The sequence below is a fragment of the Prosopis cineraria genome, unplaced genomic scaffold (genome assembly GCF_029017545.1).
Source record: "Prosopis cineraria cultivar Desert tree isolate PC_DT_omini unplaced genomic scaffold, ASM2901754v1 PC1, whole genome shotgun sequence".
NCBI classification, from domain to species: domain Eukaryota; kingdom Viridiplantae; phylum Streptophyta; class Magnoliopsida; order Fabales; family Fabaceae; genus Prosopis; species Prosopis cineraria.
In genome coordinates this window covers 41,566,147-41,592,834 of record NW_026555332.1, presented here as the reverse complement: position 1 = coordinate 41,592,834, position 26,688 = coordinate 41,566,147, and the positions used below count along the sequence as shown (strand labels likewise).

Genomic DNA, 26,688 nt, shown 5'->3' with positions numbered 1-26,688 from the left:
TATAATTTTTATATATTAATTATCAAAATGTGTTCTGTACAGTCTAGATTATATTAAGTTAAACACTATAAAAAAATATTTATAATTTTTATAATTTTTTATTTTAATAAATATAAAATAAAAATATAAAATAATACTTTAAATATGGATCATCAAAATCTAAATGATCTAGATTTCATTACAACGACGAGCGGAGAAGATGAACCATAAATTCATACCTACCTCTCTTTCCATACATAACTGCAGGGGCAGATTCATGTTGAAGTTCGGTTACTTTTCTGGCATTAGGACAAAAACAAAGAGCATCATGGAAAGTTTAAATCCTTGCCAGATTCTTGACTTTGAAAAAGATAATTTGTTTTCTAATTCAATGGAAGCAATAGAAAACATTCAAAAGATTCAGAATCAGCTTCATCCAGCTTTTGGTGGTGTTGACAATATTAGAAAAATACCTATACAAGATTGGGAGGTTTCATATGATCACATGTTTAGGGAAGCAAATATCTATATGAATTAACTAGCATGCAATACACTATGCTCAGATCACTAACAACACATTATTATGAAACAACTCTATTATGAGCTATGGTCTTAAGGTTCAGTTCCAGAGACATGGGATAATTACTCTCTTGTTTCTTTTTCAACCTTTTGTAATTAAAAAAAGAAAGAAAGAGGAGATCATAAATTACGTCTGGTTGGGTGAACTCGGTCCAAAACTACAATATTTGGGCTGGGTCATGAATAGTTCTATATTCTAGAACCGACTAAATCTTAAAGCCCAGACCATTAGATCCCCAAAATCCGGAGCAAGACACGTACAATTTTTTTTTTTGGGTTCTTTCATGCCAATGGGACATCTGGACATGTCACGACTCACGAGGTGCGAGTCGACAAGATTTTTGGATTAAAAAAGCATAGTTTAAAACTTCACGAGCGAAGCACACGTGTGATTCACACGTGTCTTCACGTTCCTGGCTTCTCTGTCAGTGTTCCATTGCTTTTCTGCCCTGGCTCCCTATGATGCCAATATGTACTTTTCCGGAGTTTACATCTTCCACTTGCTCCTGCATTTTCTTCTTTTCCTTATTCGTTGATGTTAAGGCTTCTCAATTCTCAATCTTATCTCTTTTCCAGACCTCGTTTCCCAACACCTTTTGCTTGTCCTATGAGCCGTGTCTTTCCCTCCGCCATTTAGGTTTTAATTTTGCTCTAAGCCCTATACGGTTCATAGTATGCTAATTGACACTTGCATTCATGCTGTGTCATATTTCGATGGCTCTCTCTGTTCATGGTTTCCACTCATTCTCTCAAACCATCTTTCCCCTTTTCCTATTATACTGTAGTTTCTGTGTTGGTTTACATGATGAATTCTCGATTCTCAATTCGGATATTAATTCGTTATATAGAGATTATACTCCTCCCTCTCCTCCTCCACCTCCGCCGCTGCCTGACCCTCCCTCCCTTTTGTGCCAAGAGGACCTTAAGGGAATTGGGTCTTTGGACGCCTTTTGCGAGCTCAATACTAGCTTGATTTTCTATAGTGATGTGTATATAGAAGGCAACGGAAGCTTGCATATACTTTCTAACGTGAGTTTGACCTGCCCTGTTTTGGGTTGCTTAATATTGATTAATATTCTCGGAGAATTCAGTTTACATAGCCATGCGTCGATAATAGCCGGGACGGTTTTTGTGAAATCCCAAAATCTGAGCTTGCTGAGTGGGTCATTGATAAATGTTACTGGGCTAGCAGGTGCACCCCCAGAACAGACTAGTGGTACGCCGTCAGGAACTCAAGGTGCGGGTGGAGGGCATGGTGGGAGGGGTGCTAGTTGTGTGACAGTTAGTACAAAGCTTCCTGATGATGTTTGGGGCGGCGATGCATACTCGTGGTCCTCACTGGACAGGCCATGGAGTTATGGAAGTAAAGGTGGGACTACTAGTAAAGAAGAGACATATGGTGGGGAAGGAGGTGGTAGAATTCTGCTCAACATAACGGGCTCCATTGAAGTCTCAGGAGATCTTTTGGCTAATGGAGGTGATGGTGGAATCCAGGGTGGAGGAGGATCCGGAGGCAGCATTTACATTAAAGCTCGTATGATGTAATTATATCTAACCTTAGAACTTCAACAGTACAATTCAATGTTGTTTTCCATGCTTATTTGCCAATAATTAAGTAATCTTACTGGTGCGAGTATATGCTTTGCCTTTAGTATTAGTTGATCAGTCCTTGAGCTAACCACAGTTGATTTTTTGCTTATATGCATATAAGGAAAATTGTAATACTCTATTGGCTGCTCAAGTTATTCCCTGTGGGCTAATTTAGTTGGTGATCCTTATTTGGGAATGGGATGCATTGGTAAATAATAAAAGTATGAGGAAGTTAATTAACATTCAAAAGAACTTTGTGGTTTGTGCCTTTCTATCAATTAATATTGGAAAGTTAATTTTTGACTTACTGGAGAAGAAATAATTTATTGGAATATAAATAATTTAGATCTGTTAGCTACCGACATATTTATTCATTTATTTTAATGTTGGTGGTTTGTCCGGCTGGTGGGTTTTGCTTCCATGATCTTGTCCTTCACTCAACGATATAAAAGATGCTCACCTCACAACTTTCTTCAGACAGCCACTTGCCTGGCATTGCCTTTGGCTGTTTTATGCTTCATATAAGGTGAGTGCCTTGGGCAGTTGAGAGGAAAACTGTCGTGGGAAGGGAAGGGACAAAGAAGCCTAACCCAGATATTTTCGGCATTCATGGCTACATATGCATAAATTTACATTATCTATTTATTTTGGATTTTTTTGATATTATTTAATCTCATATGAAAATATTAAAAAACACCTAAGGCACCCCTTTTTGTGAGATGCAAAGGTTTTCTAGTTCCCTTTGCAATTCCAGACTTCTTTTGGTAATTAAAGTTTGCGACTAATCATCTCCTCTTCAAGCACAGGACTGGAAGTGGCAAGATCAGTGCCACTGGGGGCAATGGATTTGCTGGTGGTGGGGGCGGGAGAGTTTCAATTGATGCTTTCAGGAGTCATGACAATACAAAATTCTTCATTCATGGTGTGATAGAGTATTTTCTCTAGCATATGCAGTTTTCATGACCTTTTTTGTTCTTCAATAGTGAAAATATCTATTTTCTTGCCTTTTGAGGAGATGAATTAACTATGGTGTAAAGTATAAGCACGTTCACAATTCTGAAAGCTCGTTCTGTTTTGTTTGCAGGTGGAAGGAGTCTTGGATGTTCTGGCAACTCTGGTGCTGCAGGGACATTCTATGATGCTGTTCTTCAGAGTCTTGTTATTTGCAATCATAACTTGTCTACACACACAGACACACTTCTGCTGGAATTTCCTAAGTTGCCTCTTTGGAGAAATGTTTATGTTCAGAATCAGGCTAAGGCATTGGTTCCTCTATATTGGAGTCGTGTTCAGGTGATATAAGTACAGAGCCTGTTGGCCTTATTAAAATTAAATAATGAATTATATTTTTGTTAAAAAGAAGAAATGTTATCGAGATAGGAGAAAAGGTGAGGAGTAACAATAAAAAGGGCTATATATCTTCCAAAAGGAAGTTAAAGAAAACCATCATAGTTTACCTAGATAAGGGGGGAAAAGAAAGAAAAACTATCAGAACTATGAGGCCTTCAGTCTCCGAATATTCACTTGTTCAAAAATCTACAAGAGTCTTAAAAGCAGTGAAGCTGCGTGACAGAATGAAAGAAGGTTTTGATCACAGATTATGATTGGCCTATTCTATTCATGAGTCACGGACAGACTTTACTCTTAATGCAATAATTTTCTTTGGGAATGTCATAACTTCAAATCATTTTAAGCCATTTCTATGTGAATCTATTTAAAACTAGCATACCAGTTGTTGATTTCTCATTTCTCTCTTGATGCTTTCTAATGTTGAGAAGGTATAGGACACTGAAGAGGGGATCGGATCATTTCTTGTCATGCATTAGAAAAATACTGCAACACCTGAATAAAGTCTGCAGAGGATTTGCCATATGTGGCTTTGTTTTTTTTTAGAGTAGTCTAGTCTTGAGTTCATGCTTATTTTCATAGATCAGATAACATATATTTGAAACTTAGAGTTACCAAGTCACAAGGAGCTGTCTAGTGATTAGGGCTTTGGGTAGTTTGTTGAAGGACTCAGTTTAAAATCTTTAATGGTATCAATGTATCCCAAAAAAAAAAAAGGATCTTAGAATTACCCGGCATTTTAATGGCATCAATGAGTGGAGCACTTTAATTATATTGATGTTATGTGTGGCGGTGTTTAATAAGAATTGGTGTTTGATAGTTGTTTTATGGAAGTTAATTAGGCATAATATTGGAACAAATGTTGTTAAAAAATTTTCTTGGAAAAAAGTGCATGTAAGAGTGTGAAAGGGTATCCAGGAACCGGCAGACATTTGACAAAGCAAATTTGAAATTAGATGGTTGTTCAGGTGACCTGAGGAAGTTATTTGATTTGGAGACTGCATGTTGTGGTTATTCACTAAATCATTCATATCATCCCAACCGAAACTTGATGGATGGCTGAATTATAAGGTGTTTCTGCTGACTGACAGGTTGGTGGAGTGATTCGTTTGACTTCCAGTGCTGTTTTGAGCTTTGGGCTAGCTCACTTTGGTTCATCAGAGTTTGAATTAATGGCAGAAGAGCTTTTAATGAGTGACTCTATGATAAAGGCAAGTAAAAGTAACTTCCCGCTGACAGGAAATTGAACTTTCTTACTTAGATTCTGTTGCTTTCATGTGCTTCTTACCTGTTTGTCTGGGAATTGGCGTGTGGCCGCTAAAATAATTAATCTTGGCGCCAGGGGGATTTATCCACTCTTTCCAAGCTATCATGCCAAGGTTACTGGTTTTGAAGCGTTTATTGTCATGCCAAAGTAATTAATCTTGGCGCGGAAAAAGGGAGGGGTATGTAATGCTGTTGTTTCAGTAACAAGAGTCTACAAGAGATATTGGAATATGAAGTCATACGGAATTATCATAATCCACAGTATTTTAATGTGTTACCATCAGCCACCATCAGCCATATGCTACCAACTGAAGCCATCTAAAAGTCCTCCTTTATTCAATTTCGTTGATCATCTTTCTGTTTTCACTAACCTACCCTTCACTGGTGTGTAACATTATATAATACATATGCTATAATAATTCCTGAATAGCCTGTTGATTTGTTTTGAAGGCAGTAAGCATAAGGTGATGTTTTCACAAGATGAATTTCTTATGATCTATGAATTACATTCTTTTTGTCTGCTTTTTGATCTGTCGAAAGTCACACAATATGACGCTCAGCGGCTTAGGTTATGGCCATTGTCACCATTATAACAAGCAATCACCGCAACTACTAGTGTTTTGTTTTTCCATCTGTTATTACAACTTGAATGTTAGAAACTATGATTAACATACACAAAACACACTTCCGACATGTTGATCCTTTCACTTCAACTATCTTGATGCTAACGCTTGCTTGAACAGGCATCATTTTTTAAATTTTGGTGAAATAGTCTCCCGTCCACTCCTCAGGAAATGGTTTAATTCCATGGCTATCTTCTCTACTGTATAAATATGCACGGACTTCCTTTGAAACCAACCATCGTACCTATTTGACCAAAATACCTAAAAAAATGATTAAGTTTCCTAATTGAACAATTCTTTGTGACAGACCATCTTGTGTTTTGTAGTATTAACTATAATCTGGATTTGAGTGGGGTTAGGTTCCAATGAGGAGAAAACTTTCCCAATGTGATTTTTTCTATTTTCAAGGCTCAAACTCAAGATGTTACTTAAGGGCGTTGAATATTTTACCACTCAATCAATCATTGTTGGTTGAACAATTTTTTAAACAATATATTTATTTTTTTCATTTCAATGCTAAAACAATAAAGTTTATTTACTCTTAAAATTTTATTGGATTCCTTAGTGCGTAAATTGATTAAACTTGTATTTAATAAACATGTTATTGTTGAAATTATACTCTCATTGTTGTCTTTTAATTGGTTAGATTTCTTTGGAAAAGTTATTTTTCTCTCTTGTTTTTAATTTAGGTATATGGAGCTCTTCGTATGTCTGTCAAAATTCACTTGATGCTAAGTTCCAATATTCTCATAAATGGAGCTGGTGATTCTATAGTTGCAACATCCTTACTCGAAGCTAGCAATTTAATGGTTCTCAAGGTAGTTCTCTTCACTGACTACTGATTTCAGTTTGCATAATTTTTTATGGAATGACATGCTTGTCTGCATGTTGATCAGGAATCATCTGTTATTCATTCTAATGCAAATTTGGGAGTTCATGGACAAGGTTTATTGAACTTATCTGGACCTGGGAATCTGATAGAAGCACAACATCTGATTTTGTCTTTGTTTTATAGTGTCAATGTAAGTCGGAGGCTCATCATGTGCTATCCTTAAGCTTTAATGTTTCTTACAACCATTTAAATGGCTATGTTAGCAATGATCATCCTTTTCTTTGTTGACATAGTAGTTTCTGTTTTTGTTTATTTTTTTTTTTTGGTTTTGTTTGTTTGTTTGTTTGTTTTTTTTTTGGTGGCGGAAACATGTTGACATAGTGGTCGAATGCATCTCCCATGTGACAGTGGATGATGAGGTCAACATTCTGTGATGAAAGTTATTGTAGGAAAGCTTCTATAAAATTCAAATTGCAATTCCAAGTTTTAATGGCACTTGGCTGTCCAACAAAAAAAAAAAAAAAAGATTTTCAAGGAAGCTATTTGTGGAGGGCGATGAACAACCGATACTTCAAAAGTGGAATTGTATTGTATGATACATGTCTGGCTCTACTTCTCAGTGCACTTGGTCTCTATACATTTTATTTCATTGCCTCCATTGTACGTGCTTTCTAGATAAAGGGTGGTTGAGGTTTAAGGTGGGAAGTTTTGCACACAAAATGGTGCCATATGCAAAGTGGCACTCAAAGTTGATTAGGACTCAATAGGTCTAGGACAAACTTAGACATGGATAGCTTACTCTTGGTCAATAGGTTTTGATGTGTTAACATGTTTGGCATAGAAAAGATGTTTGAGAAGGTGTTTTTAACAGAAGAGAGTAAGAATCGAAATTGAGGAACAGAACAGAGGAGAAATAATATAGTCTTCACAAACAATGTTTCTAGGGATTTTTTTTAGCATTAGATTACAGTATATTACCAGGAAGAGAACGAACCCACTGAGAAATCATAAAATTAGTCACTAGATCTTATATTATCAGAAAAGTGTTGTAACAATATTAGTGTTGTTTCTTACTAGAACTTTTTATGGCAAATTGGTGTTTCAAAACCATTGACTTGCCAAGGAAATCACTATATCATACGTTTTTGTGAAACTGAATTCCCCTTAATAACGTTACTAATTCGCAGTGAGTGGCTGTGAAGAGATCAGGTTGATACTGAAATAGGAGTCAATGTAACATGTACAAATTCTTGAATGTTATCCCAGCTAGTACTTCTTACCTTTCGATATACAATAAGGTATGGTGATTGCTCTGCTTGTGTTCTTGTTAGAACTTGTGGCAGGTGATGCATTGGAGTTTGGATTCCTTTTATTTGTTTGTTTTTTGGTCTGATTGAAATTTTTAGGACCTTAAGAGCTCTTTTCAGAGCTCCCGAAAAAAAAAAAATCTAAAATTTGCTTTGGACAAACCAGTGTTGTTGTCAATGGCAGCTGCTGTGGTGGAGAGGTGTTGTATTTTAGGGGACCCTGATGTAAAATTCCCAAGACAAGGCCTCTATGGCTGTAGACCTATAGTGTCTATCAACTGTAGGCTATGGCAGGTGCCATACTGAAAATGGTAGGCAGATGAGACTTCTCACATCTGCTCTACAAGTAGGCCTTTGAACTAGAGAATTCCATCGAAGCATTCTCAGGCCTTAAATCTGTAGAGACCTTGTCAAAATTCCTTATTCTTGTTACTAGAAAGCTCCATTAACATCTAATCCTTATCCTTTATTATGCTGATTTTTTTTCCCTAAACCCCATGACCCTCTATCCTTCTCCCCTTGAAAGAAAAGGGTTTTATTCCACTTGTGGTAATGGAAATTAGATGGGGGCTAATAATTTGAGGGATGAGGATGATCGTGCTAACTTTTAGAGACATCTCTAATGATTGCTGTACCCTGGCTGTTTGCTTACTTCTCGTGTTTTTGTGTGTGGCTTTTAACCATTGGCTTTCACACACATTGGCAATATTGGGACAAAGACTTTGCAGCAGGCCTTTCTTTCTGATAAATAAAGTCCATAAAGCTTTCTGTTGAATGGACTGATAAATCAACACTTAACTATACAAATAATTTTTCTGCACAAACTACAATGGGACTATTTACATTTAAAACATTTCATAATTGCTGAAAATTCTGTTTTTACCTTTAAGTTGTTTTAGAAGCAAAGAAGGCTGATTGCAACAAAAATGTTGATTGATATGATGACATATACAGGCATATTCACATGCTAGGAATGACATAAATCACTCTCCTGTTGTTGCCTTGTTCACTGCATATTTAGGTGACTTGGGGTTTTGAAACTCTTCCAATTGAAATCCTGACCTTAAGCTTTCCACCTGTGGTATTATTACTGTACTAATATGATGAATATCATCCTTGAAATGCAAAGGTTGGGCCTGGATCTGTTCTAAGAGGTCCATTAGATGCTGCTCGTGAAAATTCTGGGTAGGTTTACGCATTGATTTGTATCTAAGCTTGTAGTTCTCTCTATTCAGTTTGATGTTTAGTTTTGGAAATTGCAGGACACCTCAGCTTTACTGTGAACTTGCAAATTGCCCGATGGAATTGCTTCACCCACCTGAAGATTGTAATGTTAACTCAACATTGGCCTTCACTCTTCAGGTTTTTCATTAGCTTGATTCAAAATTAAGTCCTTAAAATGATATTAATCTGGATCAAGGATTTGGTCTTTGTGCTCCTTACAAATGGTTGACTTGGATTTCTGCCACAGTTTTGTCGGGTTGAAGATGTCATTGTTCAAGGAACCATAAATGGTTCAGTTGTGCACTTTCACTGGATTAGAAATGTTGATGTTCACTCTTCTGGAGTAATCACCGTATCTGGGCTGGGTATTGCCTTTGCCGCTAGAATATCATTGTTAGTTTTAGTTCTTCTCATCATATCTTACTGTATCCTCATTTGGACCATTGGCAGGCTGTGCTGGTGGGTTGGGTAGAGGAAGGTATTATGAGAATGGTCTTGGTGGTGGTGGAGGACATGGGGGAAATGGTGGGGATGGATATTACAATGGCAATTTCATTGAGGGTGGTACCACTTATGGGAATGCTGATTTGCCCTGTGAACTCGGCAGTGGCAGTGGAAATAGTAGCCTAGCAGGTGCTACTGCTGGAGGTGGCATTATTGGTAAGATCTGAATTTTAAGTTGGTTGTCAATGAACTAGATTTTGAACCCAGCATTTATAGGCTGAGAGTGAGATTTTCTCATATCTATTTTTCTTGTATTTTACAGTTATGGGTTCTTTGGAGCATTCGTTATCAAGTTTGATTCTGAAAGGTTCCCTTAGAGCTGATGGAGAAAGCTTTGGAGAAGATATTAGAGGCAACAATGGTCGGTTAATTTCCAGCATTGGTCCTGGTGGTGGCTCTGGTGGAACCATTCTTTTGTTTGTGCGGTCATTGGTGCTCGGTGACTCTTCTATGATCTCAACTGCTGGGGGGCATGGTAGTCCTAGTGGTGGTGGAGGTGGAGGTGGTGGAAGGGTTCACTTTCATTGGACTGACATATTGGTTGGAGACGAATATATCCCTTTGGCAAGTGTCAAAGGAACCATTCATGCTAGGTTAGCATATAGTGAAGGCTGTGTCTTATTTAAATCTGTGGCCTTTGTTATTTTAGCATCTAATTTTTGAAGATTTGTTGGATTGCCAGCATTCTTGTTTGTGGTTACATGTAGAGCCTACTTTTATTCGTCAAGAGGACTTGTGTTTGGATGTCTAACTATTTGTGGTGGCACAAAGTATGAAGCTATCATATATATTCTCTAGGTGCATCTCTGTGATATTTCTGTCTGGATCATGTCATAAATATGCTTTAATCACCCATTTTACATAAATATTTTTTATCCTTCAAAGTAGGAGTTTCATGAGTCTAGAATTGATATGAATATAAATATCATTCATTATGGCTTATGGTCATCTATTAAACCAGCAGGTTACTTCAGAAGCAAATCAACTAAAGCCTTTCTTTCTTGTTTAGTACTTACTGACCCAACTCAAGTACTTATGGGTGGCATGAACTTCTCGTGTATGCTTGAGAAGGTTGCACTGTAGGAGAAATAAGATGGAGGTTAATTAATTTTCTTCTTTTTCCTTGGGGTTTAGAAGTAACACATGTATCATGTAATGAGTGAAGTTCAAGAATGAAGCTACATGAACACATTGCTGCTATTTCTCTTTTTCCCTTCCCTTTCAGAACATTATTTTCTCTAAGGTTTTTAGCCTACTGTAGGCGGATTTGTAGCATGTGTTTGTAACCTCTGACCTGCTGAGGTTATTCTGATTCTGAGTCTTTATTTCTTATTCAGGGGAGGATTTGGTGGAGGTCGGGGTCTTCCTGGAAAAAATGGAACCATCAGTGGACGAGATTGTCCCAAAGGGCTTTTTGGTATCTTTTGTGAGGTTGAATCATATTTTCTTAGAATACATTTATGAGAATAAGATTAAAATGTCAGGTTGCTTGACGCCCTGAACTTTTCTTTGTAATTTATTACTGCTGTGCATGTGCGACATTCTGACATTTGTCAGAACCTTCATTTCGTTAAGATATAGAGGATCAATTCCTGAGTTGCTCTAACTTGGTTGCTTGCACTCCAACTATTTAAATTGTGTTGTAGGAATGTCCTGTTGGTACTTTTAAAAATGTCAGTGGATCTGATGGAGCCCTTTGTCATAACTGCCCACCTTATGAGCTTCCACATCGAGCTATATATGTTTCTGTTCGAGGTATTATTCTTTCCAGTGCTTTCTTGGCACCTGAAAGAAGGAATATGTAGAATCTCTTTCCCTTAAAATTTGTTCCCTACCTTTTCAACAGGTGGTGTGACTGAGATTCCTTGTCCATACAAGTGCATATCTGACAGATATCACATGCCAAACTGTTATACAACATTTGAAGAGTTGGTGCACACTTTTGGTGGGCCGTGGTTGTTTGGTCTTGTTCTCTTAGGTCTCCCTGTCCTGTTTGCTCTAGTTCTCAGTATTGCACGGATGAAATATGTTGGTGGGGATGACTTACCTGCCCTTGATCCTTCTCCACATGACACACGGATAAATTCCTTCCCTTTCCTGGAATCATTGAATGAGGTTTATTGCCAGTTTTACTGCTTTCTTTCAAATGCAATTCGTTATTACTCCTTTTGCAACTCATGGCATTTCAGATCAACTTTTTAACATCATATTCTTGTCATCTTTCAGATCATGGAAACAAATAGAAATGAGGAATCACAAAATCATGTACATAGGTTATATTTCCAGGGCCCAAATACTTTCAGTGAACCTTGGCATCTGTCTCATTGTCCACCAGAGCAAGTAAAAGATATTGTGTATGCTACTCATTCTATGAATTTATTTAGTGGCAACATTATTTGATTATGTACATTGCATGCGGAAGATGCTTTTACTATGTGTTTGTATTAAAATAGACATTTTAACTTCTAATCATGTTATCTATCTTGCAGATATGAAGATGCTTTTAATAGATTTGTGGATGAGATTAATGTATTAGCAACTTATCACTGGTGGGAAGGGTCTATGTACAGTATCCTTTGCGTCACTGCTTATCCCCTTGCATGGTCATGGTTACAAAGGTGTCGGAGAAAGAAATTACAGCAACTCCGAGAATTTGTTCGATCAGAATATGATCATACTTGCTTGCGTTCTTGCCGTTCACGAGCACTTTATGAGGGGATTAAGGTTCATCTTCAGATTTTATCTCCTGAATTTGTTTGCATACCCCTGAAAACAAACTGCTAGAATGATGAGCCCTGTAAATTTAGAACCAGGGAAAAAAAAAATGCAGCAGCAGAGCATAATGTAATGGAAATCCTGAGGTTTTAGTATTAATATGATAAGATACTGAATCAGAGTTACAAAACAGGACACCCTGATTCAATATAAAACCCTATTCCCTTGTTGCAAGGATGAAATCAAGGCAATGAGGACAGAACACAATCACTCTCAACAACGAACACTCACTGGCTTTCAAGAGGCCAGTCCTCTGCTCTCAACACTCAAAACACAAATGACATAATCTCTTTGGGGGCCTCCAGCACTACTATAAAACCCGAAGGATAGCCCTCACAGACTCCAAAAATGCCCTCTCCTAAGCCAGGTCAAAAGCAACTCTAAAGCAGCCCTATTTTTTATTTTCTTGCTCCTTGATAGTTGGAGACGTAAGGTCAACGTTCTGACCATCTGAAAGCATCTTTCCTTTTTCATGCTGCTTCTTCGTTTTCCTTTTGTGGGCTTGAGCAGCAAAAGCAATTCTATCATAGAATAATATAATTTACAAGCCTTTCTTATGATCAAATATCTCTAGTTAGCTGAACACAAATTGATTTGACATTTTAGTTAAACATGGAATCCTTTTTCTGACATGATATTGCTTCTTGTGCGTCTGTTTTGCTTTAACATTTTCCTTAACAAGTGAAAGAATCAGAGATTTTCAGAATCATTGTCATGGTAATCACTGGTGTAGTTACTTATATCGGATTTCAGGTAGCTGCAACATCTGATCTGATGCTGGCATATATGGACTTTTTTCTTGGTGGGGATGAGAAAAGACCTGATCTGCCTCCTCGTCTTCGTCAAAGGCTTCCTGTGTCCATAATATTTGGGGGAGATGGAAGTTACATGGCTCCCTTTTCTATTCATAATGATAATATTCTCTCTAGCATTATGAGTCAGGTTTCCGTGACTTGAAAGTTAGCTTTTCATGTCAATTGTTAACAATGTTACTGCAGAATTACTTGTTGATTAACTTTTAAATTTGTCTTCTTCTAGTCTGTTCCACCTACTACATGGTATCGGCTAGTGGCTGGACTCAATGCTCAACTACGCCTGGTTTGCCGTGGACATCTAAGATTAAATTTGGAGCATGTTGTCAACTGGTTCAATCTATTTGCAAACCCTGCTTTGCGGATGTATGGTGTGCGTGTTGATCTTGCTTGGTTTCAGCCCACAGCTTCTGGGTATTGCCAGTTTGGACTTGTGGTGCGCACAACTGAGAATGAATGCACGTCACTGTTATCTGAGTGTCACGATGAGGAAAGTTTGACTGAAGAGAACTCATGGTGATTATAAATTTGATTTCTTTGGTTGCTGATTGTGAACAGGAAGTTAACTTTGCCTTTCATGTAGTTTCCTCCCAAGTCATTGTAACCCAGAGCACCAGTTGATGGGCGACAAACATCTGGTGATGCCTAGAAGGATATCTGGAGAAATATTACATACGAAGAGCATAAGAACCCTTAAAGAGAAAAAAAGCATATATTACCCCTTTTCTTTTATTCTCTATAATACAAAACCTATTGGCCATCAGGTAGTCAAATGCTCACTATTTTCAATCATGACCTTTCCCTTGGAGATAATATTCTTAGTCTTTATATTCTTTTTATGACTTGTCATTGCAGGATCTCGTGGGTCTACTTATCTCTATACTACTTTTGGCAGACTTGATTTTGATTTTGCTCACATTGATTCAGACGTACTCATTATCACTTCTGAACTTCTTCTTAGTTTTGTTTGTCCTTCCTTTTGGCGTACTATTTCCATTCCCATCTGGAATCAATGCTTTGTTTAGTCAAGGACCTAGGAGATCTGCAGGTCTTGCTCGCCTTTATGCTTTGTGGAATCTTACATCTTTAGTCAATGTTGTAAGTTGTTCTAACTTCTCCCATATCTTCCCTCTTAATTGACTGTAGTGAGTGGTATTGCTGAAGAAGCCATGGAATATGTGTTACTTGGTTTCCATATACATTGTTGATACTTTTAACAGTTAAATTGGTCTCCATTATAACAGGTTGTTGCCTTCATCTGTGGATTCATTCATTGTTATACAGCCCATTCAAATAACAAGCAGTCTAACTTTCAGTCCTGGAGTTTTAGCATGTAAGCATCATTGTCTTGCTTAGCAATTATGGAGGCAGATGCTTGAGCTGACACAGTGTTTATGTTTTGCAGGGACGAAAGGGAATGGTGGGTGCTTCCTTCTGGTCTAGCACTGTCTAAAATAATCCAAGCACGACTTATTGATTGTCATGTGGCTAACCAGGAAATTAAGGATCTCTCTTTGTATAGCGCTGACCCTAACGTCTTCTGGCAGTCTTGAATGGATCTTGAACTCCTCCACTTCAGTTGAACTAACATATATGAAGATATGAAAATTTGTTTAAGAGTGAGTGGTTACATTGTTTGGGAAAACTTCTCTTAATTTATTAATAATGAAGAGAGATGATAACAGGACGGGGGAGTTTTTTTAGATGTTGCCCCCAATTTTGTATTTGTTGGGGAAAAATCTTGTTCTCAATCACTACCACAAATTATAAAAATAGAAAAGAAAAGTTACACGCCTAAACGTTTGTGGTCTGTGATGATGATGATTATACCATCATGCAGTAGCAGAGTTATCTGTGGACTAAGTATAACATGATACAATCATTGCATACAACGATATCGTTTTCATAAGTTTTGTGGTTCATTACAAACGGGAAAAAAGAAAAAAAAAGAAAGAAAGTAAAATTGGAAAAGTTTACCTATATTGATTCGATTGATAAAATTGCGTTAAATTAAGGGATGTCTAGAATAAGGAATAATAATTTAAAAAATAATATCCAGTGTTTTCTTTTTATTTTCAGGTTAAAATATATAGATGAGGCTAAAATGACAGATGGTACTTGACGCTACATATTTTCATTAAATTCACAAGAGCACCCATTAATGAAAACTAATCCACGGTTCTTTAAACAAGACGAGAAAAAAAATGGGATAACTCTCTAAATTTGATCAGTCTTCTTGTATTTGGGTACTGCACCTTTAGCCATCCTTCTTCTTGGATAACAAAGGAGGAGGAAGGTGAAAGAAGTAGCCGTCTTGCTACATCCTTCTTGTAATCTTCTACGATTAGTGATATTAGTGTTTATTAATTTGGGGGGGGGGGGGGGGAGTGTGTAGGACAACATATTGTGGTTTCATTTGTGAAGAATAATCAAAGATGGAAACCAGTGAAGCTGGAAATGTTGTCAAAAGAATTACTAATTCAGATAACATTGCTGGCTCCGTGATCCATTTTCCTGGAATAGAACGAGCAATGGAATGAAAACTCTCTTACAAGAATCGTTTTCGGGGTGTCCTGAGATAAAGCGTCATGTGCACGTTAAAGAAAATGACAAGAAGATTTCGCCCCTCTGCGATCATGAGGAAGGCAATAATGAACTCCGTCGTGAGGGTAGCGATAAAGAGCAGCGTCTGTAAGATGGCCATTTTAAGATCATGTATCTGCAAGCTGCCGATGATCTTTTTTATTATTGCATGCACGTGTCTTCATGTCAAAATTAATCTTGTCAAATATTAAATGTGAGCATTAAAACTAACCTTTTTGCAAGACCCAACCCTGCTACAATGTTGCTAATGATTTTACCCTATTAAAATTGTGTTGAAAAATTATTAAATTATATTTTCTATGTCAAACTTCACCTGTGTGTAATAATTAAGTTTACAAAGTTATTAATCATAGGAGGTTTTGAGTAGACACACACAAACACATATTAGAAAAGCTCATTTTAAACATTTGAAGGTGAGTGATTACTTTGATCGAGATACTCAAATAAATTTAGGAGAATTTTATGTATTTTAATCTTATTTTGTCTAGAAAAATCTGCTCACAGTACCTTTAAATACTATCTACCATTCCTGTTGTGGCCGAAAACAAAGTACGGTCTACCATTCTTCATCAAATGCTCATAGCTTTTTTTTTTTGAGATACAAAGGCAAGGGAAAGTTTCAGATACCATGTTTTCTCGTTCGAATTTTACTCTAATTCAATTTAATAATATACTTTTGATTTTTTTTTCCCTCAGCTAAAGCGGGGCTAGTTTTAAAAATTAAAAAAAAAAACTCAAAATGGATGAGAATATGAAAGCAACACTTTTCATGAGTAAACGAAGGGCCAGTCTAATTGATAAATGATAAGACCAAGATTTGTGTTCCATCAAAATCGCGAGCTCAGAGTTCATTCTATAAAATGTAAGATTTTGTTGATAGGTAATTTATAAATTTATCTACTTACTCTTTGAATTTTAATATCAAATTCATTTCTCATGAGTTTTTGGAAACTAACTCATCTAATTTTTTTTTTCCCCTTAAAAACTTAATATGCATGATATAGTGAAGGACAATGGTTATAGAATGACTAAGAACCTTTTCAAATGTTCAGTTCAAGCGATAAAACAAACACGAAATATATAAATCAGTTCTGAAACAATAAGACTTTGAAAAATTCGTTAGATCTCAGCATTACTATTAACCGTAATTATCTGCGTGTCAAATAATCATAGTCATTCATACATTCTCACGACATATGTGTTTTGCCTAGGCCATGCATTACATATAATCATCGGTCGCCTCACCAAAATATTAAATATTCTCTCTGGCAAACTAAGTCAATATATAAATATATATTTTTGGAAAATGGAAGAAAATTTTTCTAAAACAAAAAATAATAATTTAATCTCGTAAAATATGATAATAACAATGAAATTTTTTAAAAAAATTAAAATTAAATTTATATATAAAATTACTTTAGTACTCCTTTATAATTTAAGAAGTCCTAATTTTTTAAATCTTTTTAATTATTAGTACATGAAATTAAATTTATAAATATTTACATCAAACTTATAAATAATATAAAATTAATTAAATTTTGTTAATATAAAATTATGATTTTGTCAGTTTATTAATAATCTTCACTCTTGCGTCCTTTTAATGGAATGCTTTTGTGTAGCACCTGGAACTGTTGAGGAGGCCTGGGTTCAGCATTTGACTCTGACTGTGATGATGACTACCAGAGTGTTCCTGATGGCATGGTTTTAAAAGTTTTTCATCTAACTACATCTGGCTTTTCACACGTTTTATGGATCAAAAATATCTAACTCTGACAACGAGCCTAGCTTCTGCGCTTCACATAGCCATAGCCGTCCCACAAATAAAAATGTTTATATTATTAATTAATTTTGGAAAAAGTTGTGATATTTGTTCAATTTTTTTCGTTGTCATTAATAGTGACTTGTGGGTTGGCTAACATGCGCCGGTGGTGCTCGTGGGTGCTATATTTATAAAACTAAACTTAAACTGACGAATGTTTATATTAAATTTGTGAATTATAAAAATTAATTGTGAAAGAAAATAATTTTATATAAAAATTTAATTTTAAAAATATATCTTAAAACTTCATTAATATTATCACATCACGTCGGAATAAATTATCATTTTTTTATTTTAAAAAGATTTATCTATTATTTTTCTTTTTTTTTGGGTGAAAAATTGAAGAAAAACATTGATCAGGCAAATTATCTGATTTGATTAGTACTTTTGTTCTGTAAAATCATAGTCCGTGATACCATCATTGAATCATTACCAGAATGTGGACTAAGTACAAAATGTCCTGCATGTGACGATTGTACCTGTCAGCTCGTCACTATGAAAATATTTTCTTACAATAAAATAATTTAATAATGCGCTTGGAGTAATAAGAATTTAAATTTAATACAAATCCTTTATTTGTATATTCAAATCTCTTATTTAAATATATAAAAATTTATTAAAATTTTTTTTATTATAATTTTTTTATAATTTTAAAATTTTCTTTCACAATAGTGATTTAAAATTTCAATTACTTTAAATCACTTGTTTTTTTATTTTTATTATTGATATTTTTATGACTCTCATATTTTTTTAATTCTCATTTTCGACTCTCATCAATTAAAAAATAGATATAAACTGATTATTTTTATTTTTTAAATTTTCAACTCATCTATCTTCTTTATTTGAATTTTTTTAATTATTTAAATAAAAAATTTTAAATACATAAATTTTAAATATGAGATTTGAAATATAAAATTTTAAATTTTACACTCAAATCTAAATCCATTAATTTAAACACTACTTAAATGAATTGGAGCTCATCAAGACCATTAAAACATGCCTCTAATTCCCTGGACTTGGATCCCATGCCCACAGCAACTATATAGATATTGGGTGCCTATATTCATGTGGCAAAATCTATTCTATTCATTAAATCAATAGTTTGGATAATCTTGTTACAATCAAAATCAATAAATGCTGAATCCAAGTCTCCTAAATAGCATCATGTAGTAAATGTCTATCCCATTTTTCACCTAAAATTTAGAACTTTCTTAAACTATCTAACATTTCCGCGCTTCTTGTACGTTGTCAAATTCCTTGCCCATTGTTAGTATAAAATCTTCCTCCATTTCCTATGACAATGAGCATCGTATAAAAGGGTAAAAACAATAATATAATAATATAAATCCATTCATAAATATTATATAATATAAACTCATGTATCATAATACAAAAATTATAATAGGAAAGATAGATGTAAAATATCATAATATTGCATAAAAATAATAATATAGGCATGCACTGTTTAAGAAAGCTCTAAATTTTAGGACGGAAATGGGGTGGACACTCAATTATGTTATTTAAGAGATTTGAATTCAATGTTTCATGATTTTAGTTGCAATAATATTCTCCAAAACTCTTAATTTATTAGACAACATAGATTTTGCCATGTAAGTATAAGCACCAATATCAGTAGTTGTTACAATTATGGGATCCAATTCCCTAGTTCCCTAGTTTCAAAAACAATAATGTTATATTTAGATGCATGTAGATTTAGATTTGAACCAAATCTATTATTTGGGTAATTAAAATATGTGGATTTGGATTTGGCCAAATCTAAATTCTACCTCAATTTCTTTTTTAATTTTAAATATTTTCTAAACTTTTATTATTTTAAATTTCCATTAAAGTCTCTCTCTTCCTTGCATTTGCTCATCGACTTCAACTTTGCTGCCTCTAGCCGACTTCTACCAGGACTATAACATTGGTGCTAATTGAGACCGAATTGCCAGCACCAACAGGGATCAAATGGCTAACTTTGACTGGGACCGGACAGCCAACCCTGATGGGGATTGAAATGCTAGTTTAGACTAGACAGCCAACTTTGACCATGATCAAAAGGCCAAAGCAGAGTAGGACTAGATCACCGAAGCAAACCAAGACTGGACTATTGAAGCCAATCGAGACCTGATTATAGGAGCTAACTAGGATCAAACCACTAGCTTTGACCTAGTCTAGATCATAGTTTATGGAGATTGAACGGTTGACTCGACAGGTAACAAACTGCTAATGCCTATCTAGAGTCAGTTTTAAAGGGCCGAGCTTGGAGGTCCTGTTTAAATAAGAGCTCGGGCTTTGAAAATGAATTTTTTTAAATGTTTATTATTTAATTTCTAAAAGATTATAATGATTTTAATTTTTTTAATTTAAGAATATTTTAATTAATTTATAGTGCTTAATTTTATTTTAATTTTTTCTAAATTTTTTAGAATAGGACTTGCAAGCTCGACCCTAAATCCTTTAAATAAGGGTGGGGTTTCAGAAAAGGGATGAAAAATGAGAAATTGGGCTTAAGGGCTCAGGCTCTTATGGGCCAAGCCTACCCATTTCCTAGCTCTATGCCTATCTAGACTAGATGACCCGTGTACCCTGGGGTCAAACAAATGACTTTGACCATGACCTAATCGTTGGCGCCAACTGGGACCATATAGCTGGTTCCAACTAGGATCAAACTACCAATATTTATCGAGCCGAACTACTGGACCTGATCGAGACCATATTGTCCATGTCGACATGGACCTGACCACCAATGTCAACCACCCTCCTTCACTATTTGGTGCTAATTTGTTGTTACCATCATTTAATGCTAGTCTTGTATCATCATCTAGTGTCGATTTGCTACCATCATCCGGTATTGGTCCGTCGTATCCAACTAGTGTCAATCCGTAGCTTCCGTCACCATCCAAGACTGATCTGTGATCACCATCTTTGCTATTAATAGGAAATGGTCTGCTGTCATCATTTAGGCCTAATCTGCAGCCTCGAACTGTTATAATTGTCTTTGCTAATTCATAGGTGTTGTTTGGGATCAGACCGCTAATGTAGACCAAGATCAGGCTGCAGCTACCAATCAAGACTAGACCACTAACGTCATCTGGATTCAGACAGCCAGAGTCAACCAAGATAAGGTTGTCACCCATAATTTGTACTAGACTATTGACCTTGACTAGGACTAAACCACCAATGTTGTCCAAGTTAGCTTTAAATTCAAACAAGAAATTTTAATATTATAATTTAAATTTTTTTATATTATTTAAATAAAAAATTTAAAATTTATAAATTTTAAATGTGAGATTTTAAATTCAAATTCATCCAACCAAATGTAATCTTAAAATATCTTAATTGACACGTAAGAATAACACCATCAAGTCTCAATCATGTTTTGAGAGGATAACTGTCACTTGCTTATTGGCACATTCAAATTTCTAACGTGAAAAAATATATATATATATATAATGATAAGTTTGAGACTTAAATTCATTTGACACTGACATTTCAAAATTTAATAATGATATAAAGTTGAGTCTGTATCAAATTTTGGAGTATGTCAATGTCAAATTTTAAAATGTCAATCTCAAATTACTTAATAAACCTTCTTTCTTTTAATGAAAATATTAGCGTTCAGTTCCAACAAAAAAGTTTGTAGTGTTAAACTTTAGAAGGGTGTAAATTTTGGAATATTAAAGTCATGAGATGTTGGTGTAAAAAATTACTTATCAATCTCTGATCTTTTACTAAAATTTTAGAACTTTTTAGTCTCAAACTTTGGTTTTAAACCATCATTTTCACGGAATTTTTTTAAAATTTTGAAATTTGATCTTTCGAGAGTTATTCCCATATATTCTAAAGGTGAAAGTCTGAAAATGATTCAACCCTTTAAAAAAAAAGATAATGTTACGTCACACAAAGCCGAAGGTTAAAAGGGGACATTTTGATTGACATTGAAATCAATAGAGATAAATTTCATCAATATCAATTTGCCAACAAATATAATTTATCTTAATAAGCACGGTGGGCTCATTGGCCTACAGCCTAAATATATCTTAAAAATTAATAGTTAGATTAATTTTTTTTATGTTGCTTGCGATTTGAGATAAATAACAGTAACAATATTTATAATTTATTAATAATGAAAATTTAGACACCAAAATTCCACGTATTTTGTTTCATAAAATACAAAAGTACCCACTCAACCTAATTTCCTGGGTGATATGTGATTTGATTGAAAATTCATAATTTATAAATAATTCTATTCTCTATAAAATTTTATTTTATATAAATTAATGTTTGTTAATTGTTTGAGTAATTTATTATACAAATTTATTTCATATTTTATGCGTTGATATTGATTTGGAATTGTTTATTGACGAGCTCCAGCCAATGAATGTCTTAAAAAAGCACTAAAAGATTCCGGAGGGAACGATGGAAACAAAAAAAAGCGCATTATGCATTGTCCAATCAGAGAAGCCTCAGGTCCGAGCGGCAGCTGAAGATTCTGGATGCTAATTTTTGAAGGGATGCTGAAATGGTACTGTAAAAGCATCTCTGCGTTAATGGATCCACACGAGTCGTTGACTATGGTATATAGTTCCTGAATGATACGCCCCAATGTAATGAGCCAAGCTTAGCTCATTTCCTGCACAAGGCGTCGAACCACTAACGATCCTCATTTTCTCCTGTTTCCTTCTCTCTATCGGAGCACTGACCCCACTGAAGCGCAAGCCCATCATGAAGCAAACCATGGAATCACCTCTGCTCGGAGGTGGTGGCTTAGGCAATAAGAAGTCGATGAAAATTATCTCGTTCCTTCTCGCTCTCATGGTTCTCCCATGTTCGTTCTTCTTTCCTATTCTACTGATTTCTTGTTTTCTTTTTATTCTGAAGCACTCATGAATATTGAAGAGATAACAAACAATTCACTTCTGTGCAACCCTTCTTGGTGTTAATCTTTGTGCACGCTGATATGAAGCCTTACTTCTGCTCACACTGTCCGGGCCGGGGAAGGTGAAAAGAAATCTTATATCCGCGATAATAACCGATTTTACAGATTTCTGATGCATAGTTCTGGCTAAACATGAAGATTCAGAATTCATGAGGACCACTTTGCGGGGACGTAAATTAATTGGGAAAGGAAGCTTGAGTCTCGTAGTTCTTACATTTTGATCTCTTACCAAATTATGACTGGAAAATCTTGATTGATTCTAATTAGTGAAGACCCAATCTGTCAGATATGACACGAGAATAAGAAAAAGATATGCCACAACGTCATTTCACAGGAGCACTTTGACTACCGTATTTGCCGACTTGACCTAATGCTTGAAATTGTTGTTTTCCAGTTTTGGGACTTGTAACCAAAGGCAACACAAACTTCTGGGCGCAAAAACATGATATTGGAATAAAAGCCAATCAACAGGATAGCATAGAGTCCGAGCTGGGAGTTGTTGCAGCCGATGATACGCGTTGTTCTGAAATCGGAGCTTCAGTTCTTAGGCGTGGTGGGCATGCTGTTGATGCTGCAGTGGCAACTTCATTATGCCTTGGTGTTGTTTATGCAACATCAAGTGGCATAGGAGGTGGGGCATTCATGGTCGTGCGATCTTCTGCCCGGACGCAAGCTTTTGACATGAGAGAAACTGCTCCTTTAGCTTCTTCACAGGTTTGGATTCAACTCTGTCTATGAAACTATTGTTGCTGTTAAACCTCACATTCCAATTGGGCCAATCAATAGGAACATGTGGTTTGAAGATATGAATCATGCTTAATATAAATTTCTGCAAGAAGGTAACTTACTTTTGTGTAACTGTGAATGTCCACGAAACAGAATATGTATCAGAACAATCCCCAAGCTAAAAGCCAAGGTGCCTTGTCAATGGGAGTTCCTGGTGAATTAGCTGGCCTTCATGAAGCTTGGTTGCAGCATGGACGCTTGACATGGAAAGCCTTGTTCCAACCAGCTGTAAACCTTGCTAAACATGGCTTTGATGTGTCGCCTTATCTTGGAAACTACATAGCTAAATATGCAGATAGGATAATGAACGATCCCGGGTTGAGAAATGTATATGCTCCAAATGGCAATTTGTTAAAAACAGGGGAGACGTGCTATAACGTGGAACTTGGACACAGCTTAGAGGTAGTGGCAGAACAAGGTCCACAAGCTTTTTATAATGGAACCATTGGTGAAAAGTTAGTGAAGGATGTGAGAGAAGCTGGTGGGATTCTAACAATGGAAGATTTACGTAATTACACGGTGGAAATAACTGACGCAGTCACAGTGAATGTGATGGGATATACCATATATGGAATGCCTCCTCCTTCAAGCGGAACACTTGCTCTTTCTTTGGTGGGTATATTCCTATGTCCTGTTTTATTTTCCATGTTGCTCTGCAGGAAGTATGTCATAGCAGCCCTTGACGAGTTTAACCATCCTCACGAATAAACATACTATATTTTGTTTTGGTTCAAGGACTGCTCTTCATGGTTTCTTTACTTTGAATAGGTTTTGAATATCTTAGACAGCTATGGAAGTCCAGATGCTGTAAAAGGGGAGCTTGGTGTTCATCGGCTGATAGAAGCTCTCAAACACACATTTGCTGTTCGAATGAACTTGGGCGACCCTGAATTTGAAAACATAACGAGTACTGTATCAGACATGCTTTCCCCTTCTTTTGCTAAGAAAATACAACAAAAGATACTCGACAACACTACTTTCCCTCCAGAGTACTATATGAACAGGTGCTATCCACTTTACTTCCCCTTATTTACTCGAGAAGTTGTTAAGTCTGACATCATATGGTGGGCAGGTGGGCTCAACTCCGAGACCATGGAACAAGCCATTTCTGCATTGTGGATGCTGATAGAAACGCTGTATCATTGACAACAACTGTAAACTGGGTTTTTGGGGCTGGTGTGCTTTCTCCTTCTACTGGTATCGTGCTCAACAATGAGATGGATGACTTCTCAGTGCCTACTTATGTATCACCTGAAAAACTCCCTCCAGCTCCAACAAATTTTATTCGACCAAACAAGAAACCATTGTCTTCCATGACTCCCATCATCGTCACCAAGGTATTTCTGGTCATCATCTTGTGGTTTGCGCACAGCTGCAATTTGATAGCAATTGATTGTGTTCTTTCACCAGTTGCTTATTGTTATGATCCTCTTGCAGGACGATCGATTGGTTGGAGTTATTGGAGGCAGCGGTGGCTTGTTCATCATCGCATCAGTGATTCAAGTTTTTCTAAACCATTTTGTCCTGGGAATGGATCCTCTGGATTCAGTTCAGAGCCCAAGGATATATCACACGGTGAGAACTATATTCTAATTCCCAGAAAAACACTATGCATGATGCTGCCAATCACCACTGAACTTAGTGTTCTTGGTATGCAGCTTATCCCCAATGTAATCAGATACGAGAACTTGACTGCTCCTGATGGTGACCACATTGAGGTTTTGGAGGAAATAAGGCATTCCCTGGAAGACAAGGGTCATCAGCTGAAAGAGGCCCAATCACCATTAGCCATCACTCAGCTTATAGTCCAAGATCTCAAAACCCCTATCAACATGAACAGGAAGATCAGTAAAGACACCAATTCTTATACAAAACATGGCACCCTGACTGCTGTAAGCGACCCTAGAAAGGGTGGGAGTCCAGCTGCCATCTAATTGGCCATCAATAATTCAGATTCATGCAGTCATATAAACTTGGGGAGACATTTATGCACAATGTTTGAAAATACACATAAAGGGAGTGGATAGATGTCGGTTGCAATTTTATAATTTGAACCAAACAGAATTTCGGATTAGCTTGCTTCTCAAGATTAATTATCCAAATAACAGACTAAAAAACGATGAATTGATAACAATAAACATAATCTAAAATCTATAGCAAATCACTATATTGTTTTATTTATAAATCATAAACAAGCTAGTACTTTTTAACATTTCAAACTAACGAAGGGTGCTAGGTGTTATGATGGCATCCAAATAAAATAACTAGAATGATATAAATCCCGAAAGGTTAAATATCAAATTAACAAAAACCGAGAGCATCAAACAAAGAATAGTACAAAAAGGGCTTTAGCCACCTCAAACACAAATCAGCCAATTGAAAACTAAATTGACTGAAATGAAAACTAAATAAAAAGAGCTCATAAAATCATCTTGGTGTATGTCCAATTCTATTATATCAAACACAGCAAACCATAACCATCATTTGGGAGGTAGGATCTTTCTGTTCCAACCAAAACCAAACAATGGATCACTGTCTTCGGCCACTCCAGTTTTTGTCTGGGATATTACCTCAACATGGCTGACGATTCGCATGTTTACTAGTGTCAAAAGAAACCTGCAAACTCTCTGATCCTTTTCCCGTTTATAATAATGGCAAATGGGCTTTTACCGAATATTCTCAACAAACTTATAATTTGATAAATTCGTTTGATCACTTTATCAAAAAACTAAAGTCATGTCAACAAAGTTGATCTAATTAGTAAATATATATATATATATATATATATCTCTCATGAAAGCATTGATTTCTTCCTTACTATTAATATGATGATCTTGTTGGTTAGTAATAGGTAATGTGAGTAGTAATTTGTTATGTGAGTATTATTTATGCACGCTTTTTAAACTGTGAAAATTATCTTAACCCTACTAAATCCTTAGAACTCAACTAATGTTTTTTTTTTTAAATGGTGAAAAGAAAGTACAAGAAGAGAAAATGATAGCTGCAGACCATGCAAGGTAATGTGAAGAAGTTGTGAGGCTTAAAGTGAAATTATTAGTAAAGCTTAACATGTAAATTGTCCCTTTCAATATATATATATATATATATTGGGATGGTTTGTAAATATTAACACTAATATGAGGTGGTAATATATTTTTGACAAAAAGATATAATTAAGACTGATGATATTGATATATAGTTAATGGCAAAAACTAACAATAATTATATAAATTATAAATAAAAGTTGAACGAAGTTGAAAATTGCTGTCTTGATGGTCTAAAGCTACACACAACCCTAATATTGATATTTGGCAATGCTTTAGGCTTTAAAATGAAAAAGGAAAGTGAGACTGAGAAGGAGTTGAAGTAATGTACTGCAAATTATAAAATTAGTGTATTATAGATTTTACTGTTCTTTTTTCAAGTAAATAATAGGCTTGGCCTAATAATTAATGTTATATTAGGACTGACTAAAGTTTCAACAGTTTTTATTCTCTTTAATCTATAATTAAATATATAATAATATAAATATCAATGACATATACGACCCCTCATATACAAAAAGAGTATTAAGAGAGTTTTTTTTGGAGGCCTGAAGCGATCTCACTCACCTTATGGTCTACACGTCCTGACATCATAGAGTAATCTTAAAATATATATATATATATATATATGTATGTATGTATGCATGTATTGGTA

The 26,688-nt window shown here is 35.5% G+C and overlaps 2 protein-coding genes across 4 annotated transcripts; both read left to right on the top strand.

Moving 5' to 3' along the window:
- The first annotated feature begins 997 nt into the window (after positions 1-997).
- Positions 998-14,637, top strand: LOC129289342 (uncharacterized). Of its 3 annotated transcripts, none has more exons than XM_054926111.1 (22): positions 1,008-2,099; positions 2,955-3,070; positions 3,233-3,441; positions 4,587-4,706; positions 6,074-6,202; positions 6,281-6,406; positions 8,653-8,708; positions 8,786-8,885; positions 8,995-9,112; positions 9,198-9,407; positions 9,514-9,844; positions 10,589-10,682; positions 10,898-11,006; positions 11,098-11,366; positions 11,478-11,605; positions 11,741-11,820; positions 12,715-12,968; positions 13,065-13,354; positions 13,422-13,602; positions 13,694-13,936; positions 14,083-14,171; positions 14,244-14,637. In XM_054926111.1, the coding sequence occupies exons 1-22, from the start codon at positions 1,255-1,257 to the stop codon at positions 14,389-14,391; spliced, it is 4,245 nt and encodes a 1,414-aa protein (XP_054782086.1). In that variant the 5' UTR covers positions 1,008-1,254; the 3' UTR covers positions 14,392-14,637. The 3 variants fall into 3 exon arrangements, with proteins under 3 accessions (XP_054782094.1, XP_054782086.1, XP_054782079.1); XM_054926104.1 differs by having other exon boundaries at positions 1,010-2,099; positions 11,741-11,975; positions 12,780-12,968; XM_054926119.1 differs by lacking the exons at positions 13,422-13,602; positions 13,694-13,936; positions 14,083-14,171; positions 14,244-14,637 and having other exon boundaries at positions 998-2,099; positions 11,741-11,975; positions 12,780-12,963.
- A 7,059-nt stretch (positions 14,638-21,696) lies between these two features.
- On the top strand, positions 21,697-25,037 carry LOC129308003 (glutathione hydrolase 3). Its single transcript, XM_054948961.1, has 7 exons — positions 21,697-22,092; positions 22,598-22,917; positions 23,083-23,601; positions 23,758-23,993; positions 24,062-24,326; positions 24,427-24,564; positions 24,648-25,037. The coding sequence occupies exons 1-7, from the start codon at positions 21,990-21,992 to the stop codon at positions 24,921-24,923; spliced, it is 1,857 nt and encodes a 618-aa protein (XP_054804936.1). The 5' UTR covers positions 21,697-21,989; the 3' UTR covers positions 24,924-25,037.
- The last annotated feature ends 1,651 nt before the right edge of the window (positions 25,038-26,688 follow it).